A 20,070-nucleotide genomic window follows, 5' to 3' on the forward strand; every position below is an offset into this window, starting at 1 on the left:
TACCATGCTTTTGAATATAATGAGCAACTGAAGGAAGGCAAGAATGGCTATCAGGATCCAGTGTGTATTAATATTGTTATATAACTAGTGTAGTACTATAGAAAATATTAACTTGGGAGTACATATCAAACATTGAATTTTTCACTTGAGCCTGGACCAAGTGTTGCAATATGCAAAAGAAACACACACACACACCCCTCTGCAACTTTAAAATACAGAAAAGAAAAAACATATAGTTCTTCAAACAGAATAAAAAATGTCATCACAATACTGAGTCAATTATTTCTTCACTGCAAAGCCAGATAATTAGTTTTGCTGGCATAACTGCTTTTGACACGAAACTTTTTTTTTTAATCAAGAAACAATTAAGTGCTTGTTAAATATGCCATGCTGAGAGCAATAACAACTAAAATCCTTTATCTATAGAAAACTTCTGCATGCTGCCTCACACCTTGAATAGGAATAACAATCTCTGGGTTTGAAAAGTTAGTTCAGATTCCATGCCCCGTCTGCTGATGCCAGTGCCAATTATTATGATGATTTTTTGATGGACACCTGTAAGAAACAGCCTGAGGTTGCTTCACAAAGTCCAGCTGCTGTCATGGTGCTGTCTTTTAATCACTATTAACCTGGGGCTGGATTTGAAATAGTGACCAGCTACTCCAGTGCTAACTTCCACAAGACATCCAAATCCCTCAACTTGGAGGTATCTTGTCATGTTTTACAGGACTTCTAATAGAACACCATCATCTGACTTTATTGTCGCATTCCTTTTCCAAAGGTAGTTTCAAAAGAAAAACTGCCACACAATTTTAGCTCGCTCCATACATATCACATAATGAAGAGCTTTTAAGCAGGGAAAACAATTTCTAGATAAGCGCGAGAGCCTCAATGCCCCATCTCTATCTATGTGCATTCCAGTGTTCTAGGGAGAAGAGATTTATGGAGGTTAATTGCAATGCTGCTTTAGTTCCTTAACATTCCACTGCTGAATATACTTGCAAAAACACTAAAAGGAAAAGAAACAGCACTGCAATTTCTACAACCTTACATAGACAAAGCTGCCTGCTGTCTCCTGAGAACCTGTAATCAGCTGCTGGGTGAGGGTTAAGTCATCCATTAACTGTGCCTGTCTGGAATGCTGGATGATCTCAGTTATCAGCAGGGGAATAAATCACATTCTGTATTGGGTTGCATTATTTTTCAGCATTTTTTTGAGGAGGAAAAAAACCCACCCTGTCTGTGGACTCCTGCTGGAGCCAGGCTAATGTGTAATGGAAATACACTTTGCTTACATACTTATGCACTGCAGAAAGAAGAGGGGGGAAAAACAGGTTGGTTTTCTCTCCTTCCTCTCAATTGTGCTTGTGCTCAAGCAGTGTTGATTTTAAGTTGCATCAGATAATTGCCAGTGGATCTTTCAGAGAATTCCAACCCCAGGGCAGCCTGAGAGGAAACAGAGAATTGGCAGGGCTACAAAGACTTCCTTAAGTCTTCCCCCCTCATGAAATATCACATTACATGGCTTTACTACAGCTTTCTGCTAATTTCAAATGATTTCTTCTCTCTCTTAGGGATAACAGGCGCCGTGTTTACTAGAAGCGAAAACCACTTTTCCCCCCACTAATTCCCATCTGCAGTAAATCAGAACCCAGCTAGCCTATCATGGGTAAAAATACATTGAGGTTTTAATGAGTTCTCCATAATACTTTGCTTTTCATCGGAGGATCTCAAAGCTCTTTATAAACCTTATTTAACTAGGCCTCACTAGGCCCTCGGTGAGGTAGATATGATGTGAAAATCAGGCAATACAATAAATTACTATTCAATTCTATATCAAGTGGTGTTGTAGATCTCTTCAGGTTCCAAAATAAAAAGTTCTCCAGCCTTCCTGGACTACACACACTCAGAGACTAATACTCAGGGACAGTATTTAGGGTCTACACAGCCTGCACATTCTCAGAGTTTAAGTCAACGTTAACCTTAGCTTTCGTTTACAGAGAAAATATGCTCCTTGCCCTCTTTGCTGGAAAGACAGCTCTCACAATGAAAACTGAGCACTGGCCTCTACATCTGCTATGAGGACTATTCCTAAAGCTCCCCAGGTATTCACAGTACCAGCCACAGCTGCACAGGACTGACCTTTCAGGTCCACAGCTGCAGGTCTCCATTTTTTGGAGACCAATCCACAGCTGTGGAAGGTAACAGCAACTTGGGTTATTAGCTCAGTCCTGGCTGACTGCCTGCAGCTGAGCTGGCTCCTCTGCAGAAGTGCTAGTGAGGCCTCTGGTTACAAGGTGAGGAATTAATGGAGGAGCTGCCAGTACAAAGAGGACAGAAGAAAAGGAGAACTGCCCCTTGTCCCCTAACTTTGGTGCCAGAATCCCCCCACCCAGTGTGAGAGAAGAGAGGAGGTAATATGGCCAGCAGAGGAAAGGGGTACATAGCCTATTCCCCTATTCGAGAGGCAGAGACAGCCCCGCAATCCCCACCCCCATTTCCTGAATTGTGGAGAAGTAGTCCTGTGTGCAGGGCTGCATGACTAAGCACTGAAACAATGCCATGATGCATATGTGATCCGGGGTTGTGATGCCACATGGGGCTCCTTCAAACTCACTTTGATGGCTCTCCCCAAAATCCTCAGGCCAGCCCTGCTGCATCTGTGGGGGAAACACCCCTGGCTAGATACCGTGTAGTGCTGAATTTGGCAGACTGCTATGCTTTCTGATGGCAATCAGGGTAACGCAAATGAGGTTAGGGGATGAACTGAACAGGCAGCATGTCACAACCAGAAAAAAAACAAAAACAGATGCATGATGTCTCTCTTATTTCTCTAGCATGCACATAGGGAAAAAATTATACAGCTCCATCAAACGTCTTGGAAAAATGATTTCCTTCTGCACATTCCCCTCACTGTGTTCATAAAGAGCTGAAAGAAACATTCTACCTGCTCGGTTCATCATTGACATCTGCAAGATTCCTAAATGATGCTCAATTAATTTGTATATATATTTTCTATACAGTGGATCCTAGATAGCATGGTGTAACCTTAAGCGGTGTCCTACACTCACGGGTACAAATACACACATGCTACATGTGCATATACATAAACACACTGCATATAGAAAATATTTCTCCGTTTACTGATGCTGTTGAGTACATCCTCTCTTTTCATTCAAGAAACCTTGTCTGGGTGAAAAGGATACAGCATCCCTTATACAGTATGAATTTCTATCCGTAATAACTGTTGGTTAAGGGTTTATAGAATTACAATTACATGGAATGTCCCAAATCCATGTAACATTCTTGAATGGTAGTGTCTGCATTTGAACTTTTACTTTAAGGAATATTTGTTAGGTCACGTACATCTGTCTACCCATCTTCCAGGTCAGAGTGGCTCCACATCAGAGAAAGCACAAAACTGTATGGCAGGGATAACCTTTCAGATTAACTAGCCTTCACTCAGACCAGCAGAATTTGAATTAACAGTATATTGGGCTATTATCTCAATACTTTGGCAAACCACCTCCCTCCTTTGGAAACCTATTTGCTCCAATGATGAAGTCTGGTACTGAGAGCATACCACATGCTTTGGTATTTGGAAGCATTAACAGGTTTCCATATCAACACTTCCACATTGCGGCCAACATAATCCTTTATTTCAGCTACTTATCCGAAATCCCTGGGGTAGTTCTGAGAGGAGGATTTAGCCGTAGGTTTGGGTAAGTTCAGATGGTTAGTGGTAAAAACATGTTGTAGAAATGTATTTCCTTTGCATGTGATGGGACGGACTGTCCCTCCTGCATCTTGGTGGAAGGCTGGGGTTACTAGTAGTGCAATGAATACAAAACAGCATCCTTAGTCATTGTAACAGCAGCAATCTCCATCTCTCTCTCTCGTTTCATTCTTTTTACAGGTGCTATCAGCTGGACCTTCTTGGAGATGAATGCTCCTCTGTCCATTAAAACAATTAGGACTTCCACAAAGCTATTTTTATTTTCAAAAATGAATTGGCAATATAGTTGGGTTGCTGCCAACCAAATAAATTGAGATGCTAGCTATTACTTTATTCACTTCGCTGGTAACAACCTCTATGCTGGTTTTTCATTTCATCTCAGATGCTCCCTTTTACAATCTTTAACCCTGCTTTGTCACCAGCAGTTGCCTGTGCTTGTATTCTCGGTAATGTGTTCAGTGACTTGACATTCAGCATCTCATTTGTGATGCCAAAGTTCAGCACTTCCATTATAAACCCGTTTTGTGGGGTTTCAAACTGCAGTGAGAATTATTCACTTTATCACAAAGTCTTAGCCAAAAAGGGGTTTTTCCCCTTCCCCATTTAAAGAAAAAAACCTGCCCAGCACTTTAACTCAAAGGATCTTCATTATTACTACTTTTGTTTGCAAAGATCAGGCTTGTGTATTAAGATTATCTTGTAGTCATATATAATATAAAAAAATTTTCATTTCAGAGGTTAAGTGCAATCAAGGGAGGAATCTGTCCATTAATATGAACTGTTTCCAAATTGTGGTCCACAGAGCACTTGCTGGTCTTATGGAACTGGCTCCCCTCCTTGTTTCCACCTGCTTCTACAGGCCCTCAGGTACTTCCATGACCAAGAAAAAGCCTACAAAAGCAGCTGGAAATAAGGAGTCAGCCTTGCTGCCTCTGCTAGGGGTTACTGTCACAACAGAGAGGAGACGGAATCCACCTTCAGTGATTGCAACCACCAGTGGGTGGGGCCAGGGCTGCTGCCAGCCTCCAGCATGAAAGAACCATAGAGCAGCAAGTCCAGGGCAGCACGGAAGGATGAAGCCAAAAGAAGGGAGCCAAGTGGCAGGGAGCTGTGTGCAACTGGAGAGGAGGAGCAGGTATGCATATGCAAGGTGAAATGAAAAAGGGAGCACAAAAGCATATGCAGAGAGGCAGCAGGAAAGAGAGAGGATGAAAATGGACAGGTGTGATTGTAACGAAATGAAAAACAAAAGGAGAGTGAGTATCTGTTTTCTTCATAAAGGACAAAATGTAAAATTAAAGACAGTTACAAATACATACCTATTTTACTAACATTACTGTCTAAGCAAACGTAGTTGCCACAAGGATGTTATGTGATTGTGAACAGCAGGGGGTGCTCATGAGAGTCTCTCTCTATTGAGATGTGGGCCACATTACAGATAAGTCTGAGTTACATCATCTAAACGCCTTTGTCCTCTGGATGAAAACAATGGGGAAAATAGGAGATTTTGTACTTAGCTGGGCAAATGTTACATGGTCCCTCTTGAAATTTCAAAAGTATTTATACGTGGATTTAAAAAAGGAAATGCAGAGTGGTGTGGTGGAATATGGAGTCAAAATGTCCTGAGTTTTCTAAGCCCTATTCTGACTGCTCCTGACTTGCTGCCCTTGGGCCACTGCAGTAACTTCTGTTTGCCTCAGATTCTCTGTCGAGAAAAAGGGGATAAAAGACAGTTACCTTTTCCGTAACTGATGTTCTTCGAGATGTGTTGCTCATGTCTATTCCACAATAGGTGCGCGTGCTTCCCACGTGCCCAGGTGCTGGAAGTTTTTCCCCTAGCAGTACCCGTACGGGGGAGCGCCCCCCCATGACCCCTAGAGTGGCGCCTGCCTGGCGTGGTATAAGGGCAGCTGCACGCTCCCCCCACCCTCAGTTCCTTCTTGCCAGACAACTCTGACGGAGGGGAAGGAGGGTGGGATGTGGAATAGACATGAGCAACACATCTCTAAGAACACCAGTTACAGAAAAAGTAACTGTCTTTTCTTCTTCAAGTGATTGCCCATGTGTATTCCACAATAGGTGATTCCAAGCTATATCTGTTGGAGGTGGGTAGGAGTTCACAAGTTTCCAGGACGGAGGACAGCCCTGCCGAACCCAGCGTCATCCCTGGTTTGGGGGATGATCGCATAGTGCGAGGTGAACGTGTGAACCGAAGATCACGTGGCGGCCCTACAAATGTCCTGGATGGGGATGTGGGCCACGAAGGCAGCCAAAGAGACCTGCGCCCGAGTCAAGTGTGCCCTCACAATGGGTGGTGGGGGGACACCCGCCAGTGCATAACAAAGTGATCCAATTGGAAAGCCGCTGAGTGGAAATTGGCTGGCCCCTCGCGCACTCAGCCGAGGGAATGAATAGTTGGGAGGACTTTCTGAATGGCTTGGTCCGCTCGCGGTAGAAAGCCAGAGCTCGCCGCACATCGAGCGTGTGGAGACGGCGCTCCTCACTGGATGCGTGAGGCTTCGGGCAGAGGACCGGTAGAAAAATATCCTGACCCATGTGGTAGGCGGAGACCACCTTCGGGAGGAACACGGGGTGTGGGCGGAGCTGGACCTTGTCTTTATGAAAAACTGTGTACGGCGGCTTGGAGATCAGGGGGGAAGAGGCTGTACATACCTTCCTCCACGTTGAGGGAGGAGGTGGATTTCATACCATACCTTTGGTTCTGCACTCCAAGGGAGGTGGACACCTGAGTGCTGGGGCAAGTCCCTAAAGCTGAGTCTTCCCAGAGCTGATCTCAGTGTCTGTGTCATTTATATAACTATGTCTTTGCCTCCTTATTCTTAGGCATCTATCCCAGTTGGCCCTGTCTATCGCACTCATTGGCTGCTGACAGAACCAGTGAGCTTGGGGCGGGGTGGATATGTAGATATTCAAAACCCTTAGCGGGGACGTAGTATTTTCTTTCCGCCTGCCTGGAGATGGGGGGCAGGGAGGAGGGTGTCTGCCACAGGGCCTTGATTAGTTTCACCACTCCCTCGTGCATGGCAACGCCACCTTGGAGGGGGCTGCTGCATTTAATTGAACAGGGAGCCTAAGGGCTCTGCCAGCTCCTCAGCTTCCAGCCCCAAGTTCGATGCCACCCTCTTCAGAAGCTCCTGGTGGGCCCCTGCATCATCCTGAGCGACCGCTTGAGAAAATCCCGCTGTCGCCTCATTGGATGAAGATGAAGAGGAGGCAGGTACAGCTGGTTGTGTCAACTCCACTGCTTCTGCCGCGGCCATGGCCAGCTGTCCCTGGGGAGCTTGCTCTGACTCCGCGTCTGGCTCAGGGGGCGGGCGGGAGACTGTCACCAACTGTCTTTTGGATGCCCCCGAGACCAGCCGATGCCCCTGTAGCAGATGGGGAAACCCCCAGGGGTTCCATAGTTGTCAAGGGGCCGGCCACTGGCCCTGGGGCCATGCAGCCACTGGTGACCCAGAGGGGAATGCTGATGTCCCCAGTGCGTGACCTTGGTCTGCAGGCAGATCTTCCTCCTTGGGCTCTATATACTTCCTCCTCGCTATCAGAGCCCGAGGAGGGAGAGACTTGTCTGGGGGACCAGGACGGTACTGAGGCCTCCTGTCTACCCCGTTCCCGTTGGCTCTCTCTGCAGACCTCCACTGTGGACCTGTACCAGGATGGTGGCTCTCAGTGCCACAACTCCTGTGATTGGTGGTGGCCTTTGGCAGATCGGAACGGTACCCTGGAGATCAACACCTCACGCTTTGAGAATGGTGCCACTTCATAGACCAGGAGCAAGAGGATCAGCATCTTGGAGACCGTCGATGTGCTTGCAGTGATCTGTACCAGTGATCTGGAGACTGGTGATGGGGCTCCAGGAACCGGTGCCTCGACGCCCCGGAGCGGTGATGAGGACTGGGAGACTGACTTGGGTGCTCCTGGCACTGAGGCTCTGGGGACGTGCCTCTGCAGGCCTGCGCCAGACCGCCAGCGATTGATGCCGGGACTCCAAGGAACGCTGCCTAGAGTCCAGGAACCAACGCCGGGAACTCTGGCAGAGAAGCCAACCTGCATCCGGCTGGTGGTGCTGTTCAGGCAAACGCTGGTGGGGCACCCCCTGTGACGGGGAGCGGTGCTGCACTGATGGAGACCTCTGGAAGGGTCACAGGGCGGGTTTACCCCTCGAAGGGGGCACCTCACTGGCTGGCGTGGGCAGCACCAGAAATGACAGTATGTTACAAAAAGTAATTTTCCCTCTGTTGATACTCACCCCTTCTTGTCAAATGTTGGGAATGGGCCACATCCACCCTGACTGAATTGGCCTCGTTAGCACTGACCCCCCCACTTGGCAAGGCAACTCCCATCTTTTCATGTGCTGTATATTTATACCTGCCTACTGTATTTTTCACTCCATGCATCTGATGAAGTGGGTTATAGCCCACGAAAGCTTATGCCCAAATAAATTTGTTAGTCTCTAAGATGCCACAAAGACACAAAGTATACACATTATATATAGATGTACTGAAGAAGTAGCTGCTCCCCAGAAATATTTGAACTAGATAATTTTTGTAATAATAGTTCATTTAAGTTTTATTATTTTAAAGGTCTAAAAAAATCCCAATATCCTGATTTTCCCTTCTGGAAAAATCCACTCTAACCTGCAAAAAATTTGTCCACCAGTCAGTATTTGTCTACAGTGTCAACTGCTAAAGGGAGGTTTTTTGGGCTAGTGGAGTTATGAAAAATTATTATAACTGGTGGCAGAAACTTATTCTGTTTCTGTGAGAAGTGAAATGGTTATAGCCGTGACATTTAAAAACAACAATTCTTGAGCACTCCAAAAGCTTATGAAAACCTTCCTTGACGGGAGTACTTTTTTGGTTTCCAGTTCCCTGGAAACCTGTGGTGCCCTAATACAATAGCGGTGAACAAGAAGTACATGCTTCAAGTTTCAATGAGATGGGAAGGAGGGGAAGAGAGAGAGAGAGAGGGAAACAGAATCACTGAAGTAAAAGAAACGTTATGGTTTTGCCCTTTATGAAAGAGATCAAAGATCAGAATCACCCGCTTGCAACAAATCTATACAAAACGCTTCTTGGATGGAGTTTGCTCCAAGTCTGAGAATAAGCTCACTGAAGCATGGTAGTGATTTAAAAAAATAAAAACAAAAAGAACCCAGCAGACTGACATGAGGATGGATAGTTGAATAAATGGAATACAACATAATCTACTCAGGTCTGAAACCAAAGGCCCAGGAATTAATAGCTTTGATGAGTTGCAGTTACCTGGTGTGGCTGTTGGATGACAGGCTCTCCCAGGGCTGTACACTACAGCCAGTGATCGCATAGGCTCCCCCGCAGCTGCCGTCTAACTTCATCAGCAGGGCTTTTGCTGCATTCTCAGCTGTCTTCCTGCAGTCGTGAGCTCTCTTGAGCATCTGGGTAATGTTCTCATCACCTGTTTGGTCCCCTAGTTTGCAAGCAAACAATCAGTGTCAGAGCTTCGAAGAGCATAATAAAAATTAATACAAGAATACAGACTCCTAAAGATATTTTCACTTAATGCTATGACATTAACACCTAGCTAGCAATTTGTGATCTAAGTGAGACTAATACAGAGAAAAAGAGCAAAGCTATGACATGTATTCATGTGTTTTGTGCTAGAGATAAACACATACAATGCTGTCATCAGACAGGACAAGAAAGAGACAGTTTGCTCTGTGCAAGACTGTGCTTTATCCTCATTTGAGCCAAGCATTGTACATCCACATTTTATGCTTGCTAAATAAGCCACATGCCCTTGAATATTAACCCTTCAAAGGGGACGCCCTTAAGACAGCATTAAAATTGTGGAAGTGAGAGTACCAGCCAACAGGAGTGGGCTGGTTGGGCTCATCTCCTTGAGAAGATGCAGCAACAACTCCCTTGTATTTTCCATGTAGGGGTGGTGTTGTAAATCCTCACTGATCTTCATAGCCACAGACAGGAAAATTATCTGTGTTACCAGCAATAAGGATACACCAGGCAGTATGAAGGGCAGCGAAAGGCAGCATATTCTAGTGGAAAGAGCACTGGACCAGGAGCTGGGAGACCCATGTTCCATTCCCAACTCTACCACGGACCTGCCTGGGGACTTCAGGCAAGTTGCTTGACCTCTTTATGCCCCAGCTTCCCCTTCTACCCTTTTTGTCTCTCCTGTCTATTTAGACTGTAAGGTCTTCAAGGCAGGACCTGTCTCTTACTATGTGTTTGTACCGTGTCTAGCACTAACAGTGCCTCAATCTGAGTTGGGGTCTTGGTTCTAATGTAACATCAAAAAATAAATAATAAAAAGAAAAAAGCAGAAAATGCCAGGAAATTCAAAGTGGTGAGTTGTTCAACATCCTTCATTCAATCAATCAATCTACTGGTTATGGAAGTTGCAGGAAGAGTAATGCAAGATTTCACACTGTACTTCCTGGCTTTTCTCCCAGTCTATCAGAACTTTAACACTATACACACATTCAATAAAATAATCACATACAAAACTTAAACAACATAATATTATCCCAACCCTTTCATCCCTGTTCTGGGTTTTCTGGTGGTTGACACCAGAGACTTTCATGATCATTCTCTCAAATAACAGGATGTAGAGAAAATCCAGAACTGGGTAAATATGATTTCAGTGTCTTATTCTACATTTCTATTCACAGGCCAAATCCTGAAATGCTTACTCAGACTTTAATTGGTCAGGTCTCAGGCAAGTTTCCCATGGAAGCCAATGGTAGCTTTACCTGCAAGGGACTAAGTAAGGTATTAGGATTTGGCACCACATTTATTACTTTAACTAGCAAACAATCACAACCAGATTTGTGGTGCTAGACAAATCATTAATAAAGACAGATTCTGGGATCTGTGTGAATTTGGAAAATGTATATTTCCCTGATATAGTGAGACGGCTCTCAGGGTTGGGGGGGGGGAGAGATTATTCTGTGTCTAACTTTAAATATAAACTAAACTAATTTTTACTTTAAACTAATGCAAAACAATAACTTGTCAGGCCAAGACTCTTCTGACTAAATTTCTCAGTGAAGTAAAGTTTCACAGCCAAGCTATAACCTCCTGAAAAACAAGATTTATGATGGAAATGCAGGCACAGTCTCCACTACAGGGTGTGAGTGGTAATGCTACTATTAAAAAAAAAAAAGTTGACAGCAGACACCTATATAAATGTAGGTTACACCCTCTCTTTTATAACCTCAAATGGAGAAGAAAACTAATACTTTCCTTTCTGGATTTACTTCTTGGCCATGTATCTAACTAGCAAAATCTAAGGCTTAATGCACATTTGCTCCTAATGCCCTTTTATAAAGAAACAGCAGTACAAATTCAATACCAGACTACAAAAAGGAAGGGCTAGAGTCTAGAGAAAGAGGGAAAATAATAATAATAAAAAAAATCTGCTATGACCTTTCCTGCATGACATACTCTGCAAGGAGAAACACACCTACACAAAGACTTGCGCAAACCACTAGGAGAGATGCAAAATAAACTGCCTGGAAACAGCATAGTAACTGTGGATCACTGCATCTAGCCTGCAGAAACAAGAGGTTGAACTCATCCGTCTTGTGGCTCTGAAACCAGCTGGTCGTTTGGTCCTTAAAAGCTTTCAGTTTACATTTCAGTGGTTCTTGAGAAGCTGGTGCTATAAATTACCATCTAAAGGCTGTGTCTAGGTCTCAACACAGTATGGAAAGCTATTTTTCTGTCTCTGAACATTTCATATACTTTCTCCCTCCCCTCCCCCCAAAGCACAGTCCAAGATTACTACTACCACTCCCTCCCATCAGTAAGAGGAATGAGCCTCTGTAAAACTAAGAGTTAGTTTCACAGTGAAAACATACATTTTCTGTCAATAAATAGGACTTTTGTGTGAATGGAACTCACATGTACCATGTTGAAAATGGACTAATAAACGGGCTGACTCTGTTATTAGGAAAGCACCATCCCCCAAAGAACACTTTCAATAGCAGTGTTAACTAGTGTCAGTGTGTGCTGCTGAGTAACAAAATGAAATAGAACACCACAAAAAACAGAGGCCGAAACCTCAGTCCAGGCAGTAAAACATGAGTATGAAGATGTTAAAATACAAGAGTACCATGGGAGCTTAGAGGTAAAGACTGCATGTGGTATTTTATCTGCATTATGGTATATTTGCATGTCCAGATCTAAGACCAGATTTTTATAAAACACAATTTTTGTGGGCAAATACTGTGGCTATGTACACAACTGTGGTAATTGCAAGTGCAAATTATGTAACCCAAACCACTGCATTCAGTATGTGAAGTGCATGCTTGGGTGCTTGGAGGTATCAGTTTAATCACTGTGCTGGGTATATGGTTATTGCCCAACAAAAGTAATCCCACAAGTCCAGGAGATGCATCTCCTGTAATACCATATATGGTTTATTTTAACTTGCTTGTAATATTTTGTTTCAGTTCCGGTCCTAATTTTTGTGTGTGTCAAACATTTTATTTATTCAGTTGAAAACATGAAAATAACCACATACTTGACTGGTGGGTAGCAAACTGTCAGGAGATGATTCACTGTTGCAACCAGCCCCTGTAAACTGATAAATGTTAACTGAAGTGCAGAATGGGACTTAGAGAGTGACTCATTGAGATCTTACCGACAGATCCGACGCCTGCAGCTCTGAATTGACCAAGAATGAGACTCTGTTCACTTTCAGCCAAAGCCAGCAGCAGCTCGTATGCTTCTATGCATTGTTCACTGAAATAAAACAAACACAATATCTGAAACTTAGACAGGATAATCAAATTAAGCGATCAACACTAGATAAGCGGTGGTGGAAGAACTAGGCTATTCCCTTCTACTTGTATGATAGCAGGGACATTACAGGACTACGGCTGTGTCAGTAATTGATTTTTTGATTCAATGGCAGTTCTGAAAATCAGAAGAAAACTTGGTTCAAGTCAGGCCAAATCTGAACTTTTTGGAAATACTCTGTGAATAAAAGAAGTTGACAAAAAGCCTGTTTTGCGTCAAATTAAACATTTCACACTTGAACTTGGGTCTTCCCTTAGAGACTCATTCTGTCCTTCTCTGGCCCACTGACTATTCAAGTATTTTACACAAAATGGACCAGTGTCAACAGGAGAAACAGAAAAGACCCACCCCAGAATACCCTCCTATAACCCAGTGATTACAGCACTCATCTGAGTGGGGGAAGGCCCAAGTTCAAGTTCTGCTCCAATGACTGACTATTTCCAGGAAATAGAAAAGCTTCAGTAGGAGAGCTTAAGAGGGACCCATCCCAGAATAGCCTATGGCAGGGATGGGCAAACTTTTTGGCCTGAGGGTCATATCGGGTTTCCAAAATTGTATGGAGGGCCGGTTAGGGGAGGCTGTGTCTCCCCAAACACCCAGGCATGGCCTGGCCCCCACCTCCTATCCGACCCCCCTGCTTCTCACCCCGTGACAGCCCCCCCCAGGACTCCTGCTCCATCCAACCCCCCTTGTCCCCCTGACAGCCCCCCCCCCCCCGGACTCCTACCCCATCCACCACCCCCTGCTCCCTGTCCCCTGACCACCCCTGGACCCCCCACCGCCCCATCCAACCCCCCCCCCTTCCTGACTGCCCTCCCGGGACCCCTGCCCCATCCAACCCCCCTGTTTCCTGCCCTCTGACTGCCCCAACCCCTATCCACACCCCAGCCCCCTGACCATCCCCCCCAACTCCCCCGCCACCTTACTGCGCTGCCTGGAGCACCGGTGGCTGGAGGCGCTACAGCCACGCTGCCCAGAGCACTGGGGCTGGCCACGGCTCTGCAGCTGCACTGCCCCAGGAGCTCGCAGCCCCCTGTCCAGAGCACTGCGCCAGTGGCGCGGCACGCTGAGGCTGCGGGGGAGGAGCCAGGGGCTCGCCTCTTGGCCCAGGAGCTCAGGGCCAGGCCGGATGTGGCCCACGTGCCGTAGTTTGTCCACCTCTGGCCTACGGCCTGGCGGTTCAGGCACTCAGCTGCAAGAGGGAAGCCCTGGGGTCAAACCACTGGTCCAGAGAGATCTGAACTTGGGTCTTCCACATCTCAGATAATGTGGTTTCTCCCACCAATGGGCAACAAGCCTCCCCTTATGCAACCTGTGAATGTTGTCCCCAGGCTGGCCCTAACTTATTGAACAATAGGAAATACGAGAGTTGGAATGACCAGTGAGAGTTGAGCTTATCTTTCTTCAGAAGTGTGGATGATTCAAGACAGTAATCTGACTAACAATGGAGGCTATTTCTTGTGAAGTTGCCTTTTCAATTTTCCATATTGTTCAAAAACCTTACCAAAATACTTATGTTTTTCTGATCCTATGTTAAAAATTAATCCCCTGTCCAAGTAGTAAGACTTTCCTTAAGCCCATTTTCCCCACTGCAAAGAGATTACTACTGAACGCACCTGGGAACCACTCATTTCTGCTTTATTTAATATGTAAATAATATAGCTAAAATTTATTCACGGTCAACTTCCTTCAAAATGAACAGGATTTGCCCTAATGCCACAAGTGTTTGCTCCAAATTAGTCATGGTCGAAAGAATGTTCTAGAGAGACAATTTTTTACAAATATTATAAAGCAAATATAGTTTTTGGGACAGTTCCTCACAGTTCCTTTCCTACAGGAGACAACTTAAATCACACAAGTCAATGGGAGTTGTGGGTTCTTTCTTTATACCACCAAGCTTGTGAAAGACGCTAGACTGACCGTAGGAGAAACTGAAGTCTCTTATTTATCCAACAGACAGCTAACGCACAGACAACTCCAGCACAAGCTTCTTCACAATGCTTCTCCAGCGTGCCCCAACCTTCACCTGGAGGGATAACTGCTAGACTGTGAGAGGGGAGTTCAGTCATTTTACCTAGTGAATCCTTAACCTCTTGGTGGGATGGCTAATGATCATGGCTGTCTATGTGATGAGGACACTGGCCTGCGAGCACCCAACACACTTCAAATAGAGCAAGATACAGCCTTAACATTTCTCAGACACTGATTTATTTCTTCTTGCTGAAGAAATATTGGAAAAATATTCCCAGCAACGTCTATCATATTAACATCCCAAGTTGCTTATTATGATCATCATCACTTTTTTCTTTATTTTCGTCAGTAAAACCTGCAACGGTTGTTTCATGCACATACAAGAAGGAGGGAGAAAAACTAAACAAATCTTCCCTAAGTTTCATTCTGTATTAACAAAAAGAAGAGGTAAAGCTATTTAGTGTGACAGAGCTAAATTAATCCCTGATGAAATGCCTCTGACTACAGTTGAGTTACGTATCAGACAATAACTAAAGGTAGCTGCCTCATGAAAGTATCTAACCAGTGCATCTTTACTCACACCAGAATGGAACGGAAGCAGGAGGTTCTATTGCAGAGCAGCAGCTTTATCTCCTAAAGTTCTGTAGCAAGTCTTGTCCCCTCACTTTTCAGGCTCAAATTCCCAGGCCACATATTTACATACCTGTACTGCAGTGCAAGTCTGAGTGCTGTGGCATTGGACTCATATTTCCCAACCAGCATGCTCATCCTCTCAGCATTGCTCTTGCACTCCTCCAACGTTATTGTCAACAAGTCATTCTGGGATTTTAAGTGCTCAATACGGCTGTAGAGAAGGAAATAATGTTTAACCCTCAAACGGTCAGAAGTCTATTTGTCTTGAAAACACCAAAATGATCCCAGTTTAGAATGTCAAAGAACATTTGGCTGGCAGCATTTTAAAGTACTACAGTTAAATCCATCGGTTTCATGTACTGTGACAGGAACATGGGAGGATGTTTACTTAGATCTTGGCCAATCCCCCACCACTAAAAAAACAACTGAAGAACCAACCAAAGAACAAAACATCCCTTTTTGAATTCTCTGTTGCTTTCTCATTGCAGCAAGTCTACGTAACAGTGTGGTCTTATTACTACTATCCTTATACTCCCTCTGTCTTGCCTTCCTACCTTTTGGTCTTGTCTTAAATCAACTTGTAAGTTCTTTGGGGCATGGGCAATGCATAAAACTCTAGGGTATTGCTGACTGCCACTGTATTTAGCAACCAGCGGTCCGACATTATACAGGATCATGCTGGGCTGAATTGGGACAGACGGTCCAAAAATAAACGGGAGACAAGATCTGAAGCAGGAACTTGTATAGCGCCCTGGGGTACACCGTCAAAAGTCCTGCTTGGGTCCACCAGAGTACCTATGAGATGCCAGCTGGGAGGTTGAGGTGGATGGAAGTGGTTTGCGGTGCTAGTAACCTCTCCCTTTTCTTTTATATGGTTCTTGTCTCGGAGGCTGAGTCAAGAAGCATGGTGGCTGTTGGGACCAGAAGTGCTTCCTAGAAGTAAACAGAGCACTGAGGTTCAGGGACCTGAGTAGTACCCTTGAGTCCTTCAGGGTGTGCAGTCTTGTGTTCATCTGCTCCAAAAATAGTGAGGGAGTCCCAAGGACTGAAGCCAAGAGTATCGCCTCATGGTGATGGCAGAAGCCATTGTCCTCACCACCATGTCTGTGGCATCTAATGCCGCCTGGAGAGAGGCTCTGGCAACATTCTTCCCCTCTTCTAAGAGGGCTGAGAATTCCTGCCTACAGTCCTTAAATTTGGCCAAGGAGTCCCACAAACTGTAGTCATATCTCCCCAGTAAGGCTCGTTCTCCGCCCTTTTCAAAATGGGGGGGCAGAGAAGATGGGGTCTGCCATAGGCATTTGACCAGACCCATTAGGACCTCATTAATGGGAAAGGCCACCTTAGATGGAACTGCTGCTGCTGCCAGAATGTCAATGAGACTGTGGGATGATTCCTTAAACTCCTCAATCGCTAGCCCCAGGTTAGCTGCTATCCCCTTTAAGAGCTCTTGATGGGCCCAAAAGTCATCTTGTGGCCGGCCACGGTGGCGAAGGAATCCCCTTAACAATAAGGGGAGGTGGTATTATTTACACTAACCCTATTTACAATATATACACTATAACTAAACTACAGACTAAACTATGATACAGAAGAAAAAAGCATGGATAGGCATCTTGCCAAAGCAAGAGGAGACTTTTAGCAACAGTCACAGATGGTAAGAAGGAACTGAGAGGGTGCGTGGCTGGCCTCACCCCTTACACTGGCACATAAGCGCACAGCACCAGAGGGCACTACAGCCAGCCTGACAGATACCACTGAGGGTAAAATCTCCAGCAACGGTGCATGCCTAATGTGGAATGGGCTTGAGCAAGCACTTGAAGAACAAAAGTTCCATAGTGTGGATTGATCTACCCTGCTTCAAAGCGCACTATTCAGAACTTTTAGTGTGCACCAACAAGGCCACATGGACAGTTAGTGCAGGGCAGGCTAGTGTGAAGTAGATTTCCATCACAGCTTGTTGCCAAGTATGTGTTCACATAAATAAGCCCTAATACGTTAAACGTCAACATTGTTGACTACCTCACTGCCTATCATTTTGGCAGAGACATCAAGCTGCTGTACTTATCCATCATTGCTGAATGTAGCAGCAGGTACAGCTAACTGTGTAAAGGTTTACTCAGGTAGGGAATAAGGAAATCAACACCAATCACACCTCTCAAAAATTTGAAGTCACCCCCTCATCACTTGTAAATGGGGGAGGAAAAAAGTGAGTGCATCCCTTCCTCAGTAGCCAGAATAAACCCCTGAGTGTTTCAGGTTGCCCAAAGTCCCAGTGGTTCCCTATCCCGCTGTCAAAAGCTCCAGCTTACTTGCTTGACAACTTCTCCAATGTTTGTGTTGTCAATACAAAATTCTGTAGCTCACTGAAAAGAAGGGGGAGCATTTTCATAAAATTAATTCATATCAAAATATACAAATAAAAAGCATACTAGACTGGACGAGAGCTGGGAAAAGCAGTAAGGGGGAGTGCAGTGCCACATAATTCTGGGATTTTTTATTTATAATTTTGAGCTCATGTAATTAATAAGACATGGGGCCTTGGCTATGGAAGAGCGAATACAGTACAAGGTCCAGTGATACCAGCAATACTGTTAGACTCATAGACTTTAAGGTCAGAAGGGACCATCATGACCATCTAGTCTGACCTCGTTGCAGATCGCAGGCCACAGAATGTCATACACCCGCTCCTGTAATAGACCCCTAACCTCTGGTGAGTTACTGAAGTCCTCAATTTTTGGTTTAAAGACTTCAAGTTACAGAGAATTCACCATTTACACTAGTTTAAACCTGCAAATGACCTGTGCCCCATGCTGCAGAAGAAGGCGGAAAACCCCCAGGATCTCTGCAAAGCTGACCTGGGGGGAAATTCCTTCCCGACCCCAAATATTGTGATCAGTTAGACCCTGCACATGTGGGCAAGACCCACCAGGCAGATCCCTGGGAAAGAATTCTCTGTAGTAACTCAGAGCCCTCCCCATTTAGTGTCCTATCACCAGCCATTGGGGATTTTTGCTACTGGCTGTTGCCAATGAGCCACAAGCCATCGTAGGCAGTCTCATCCTACCATCCCCTCCACAAACTTGTCAAGCTGTCTTGAAACTAGTCAGGTTTTTTTGCCCCCATTGCTCCCCTTGGAAGGTTGTTACAGAACTTCACTCCTCTGATGGTTAGAAACCTTTGCCTAATTTCAAGTCTAAACTTCCTGATGGCCAGTTTATATCTATTTGTTCTTGTGCCCACATTGGCACTTAACTTAAATGACTCCTCTCCCTCCCTGGTATTTATCCCTCTGATGTATTTATAGAGAGCAATCATATCTCCCCTCAGCCTTTGTTTGGTTAGGCTAAACAAGCCCAGCTCTTTGAGTCTCCATTCTCCACCTCAGCTAAAATGAGCACATTCACTGAGACAATTTGATTCTGAAAAATTTGATTATTCAGGTACCCCAGCAGAAAATAAAATACCCTGTTTCTAGAATGGTGGAGTAGGCATGCAAGTCCTAAGTAATAGCGTTTGTATATTTTAGAAAAAAATGCGACATCTACTGCTCTGCTCCATGCTTCAGGGATATGGGGAACACACCACAGTTTAGAATTTTGGACATGGAAGAGACATGAGAAATAAATGATTTATTTACTATATAGGACAGAGAGAGATTCAAATCCACTACAGGCCTTAGCATACATGTTCGAATGATCATATTGGTAGAAAGAACTATTAATGTATGTTAAGATCACCTCTTCATTATCCAAGTTTCACATTTATTTGGAACTGCCAGAGACGAACTGGGAGTCAAGCATAAACATATGAAATATGCGACAGGCAATAATGAAAATACAATCAATTTAACAAAACAAATAGTAGGCAAAATACAACAAGTGCATCTAACTTTCCATCTTACCTATTTAACCTCTCTGTTTCCACTTCAAACTCTCGGATTTTGCTTTCAGAGATAGCAGATCCATGTGAATAGAGTGTCTGAAAGATTTCCTGGATGTTGGAGCAGTCTTGGAGAGAATGGGCCAAGTGCTCAGCCACACTGCTAGACACCTGCACAGGGTGGTTAATAAACCTTCTGTGAGTTGATGGCTAGTTTTTAAAAATACTGTAGATTTAAAAGCAATACTCAGGCTCTCTGGAGAGCATCTATACTTTCAAGAAAGCTGAGCAAAAGGGCCAAATACTGCTCTCAGTTACACAAGTGTAAGTCAGGAGTAGCAATGGTGTTCTGCTGAATTTACATTGGTGTTATCAAAGCAGAATTTGATATACTACTCTTCTAGAGATGTCTAACTTGGGGTGCAGCTGCATAACCTTTATTTATGTGAGTAATCCTCACTCATATTTATTGTCCCCTGCAGTCAAGATGATTACTCAGATGAGGAAGGGTTTCAAGGATTTGGTCCTTGGTCACTAATTTATGGCAACTGCATGGACTACATTAATGTAAAACTGGAGGTTACACATGCGCATTCATTTATTCTCTCTCTCCTGTAAAATATTTTCCGTAAGATACTGTTTTTGTTTTTAACAACATAACAGTCACCCCGGGCTCTTTCTGCAAATACTCATGTTAGGATGAGCTGTGTGCGCAGTTTATTATTTTGATTTATTATTAGCACTCACCCCTATGCTGCTGATTTCTGATCCTAGGACAGGTCGGTCAGACGATGAAGACTCTGACCTTGTCTTTGAGAGCTTCACTCGTTCAGCAATCTAAAAGCCACAAAGCTACACAAGTTACAGACCGGCATCCCACGCCCCATGTTCTCCACAACTATGCAAAATGCATCGTCGTTTACACATTCAGCGTGCTTGGAAATCCCATGTTAAGTTGATAAATGAAAGCTGGCATCTGTGTTGTGACTAAGAGAGACTTAAAATTATTAGCACTTTATCTCT

General features: G+C 44.5%; 1 protein-coding gene across 4 annotated transcripts in view; it reads right to left on the minus strand.

Annotated features, from left to right (window-relative positions):
- The window catches only part of MCC (MCC regulator of Wnt signaling pathway), a 347,649-nt gene that overhangs the window by 31,877 nt on the left and 295,702 nt on the right, over nt 1-20,070 (minus strand). For all 4 annotated transcript variants that reach the window (XM_074952966.1, XM_074952965.1, XM_074952967.1 and 1 more), the window contains 5 exons: nt 19,795-19,884; nt 19,070-19,218; nt 15,236-15,376; nt 12,404-12,504; nt 9,022-9,205 (listed from right to left, as the gene is read on the minus strand). In XM_074952966.1, coding sequence (XP_074809067.1) covers nt 9,022-9,205; nt 12,404-12,504; nt 15,236-15,376; nt 19,070-19,218; nt 19,795-19,884 — 665 coding nt within the window. The remainder of the gene's footprint in view (nt 1-9,021; nt 9,206-12,403; nt 12,505-15,235; nt 15,377-19,069; nt 19,219-19,794; nt 19,885-20,070) is intronic.

This window comes from Natator depressus, chromosome 5, assembly GCF_965152275.1.
Source record: "Natator depressus isolate rNatDep1 chromosome 5, rNatDep2.hap1, whole genome shotgun sequence".
Lineage (NCBI taxonomy): Eukaryota > Metazoa > Chordata > Testudines > Cheloniidae > Natator > Natator depressus.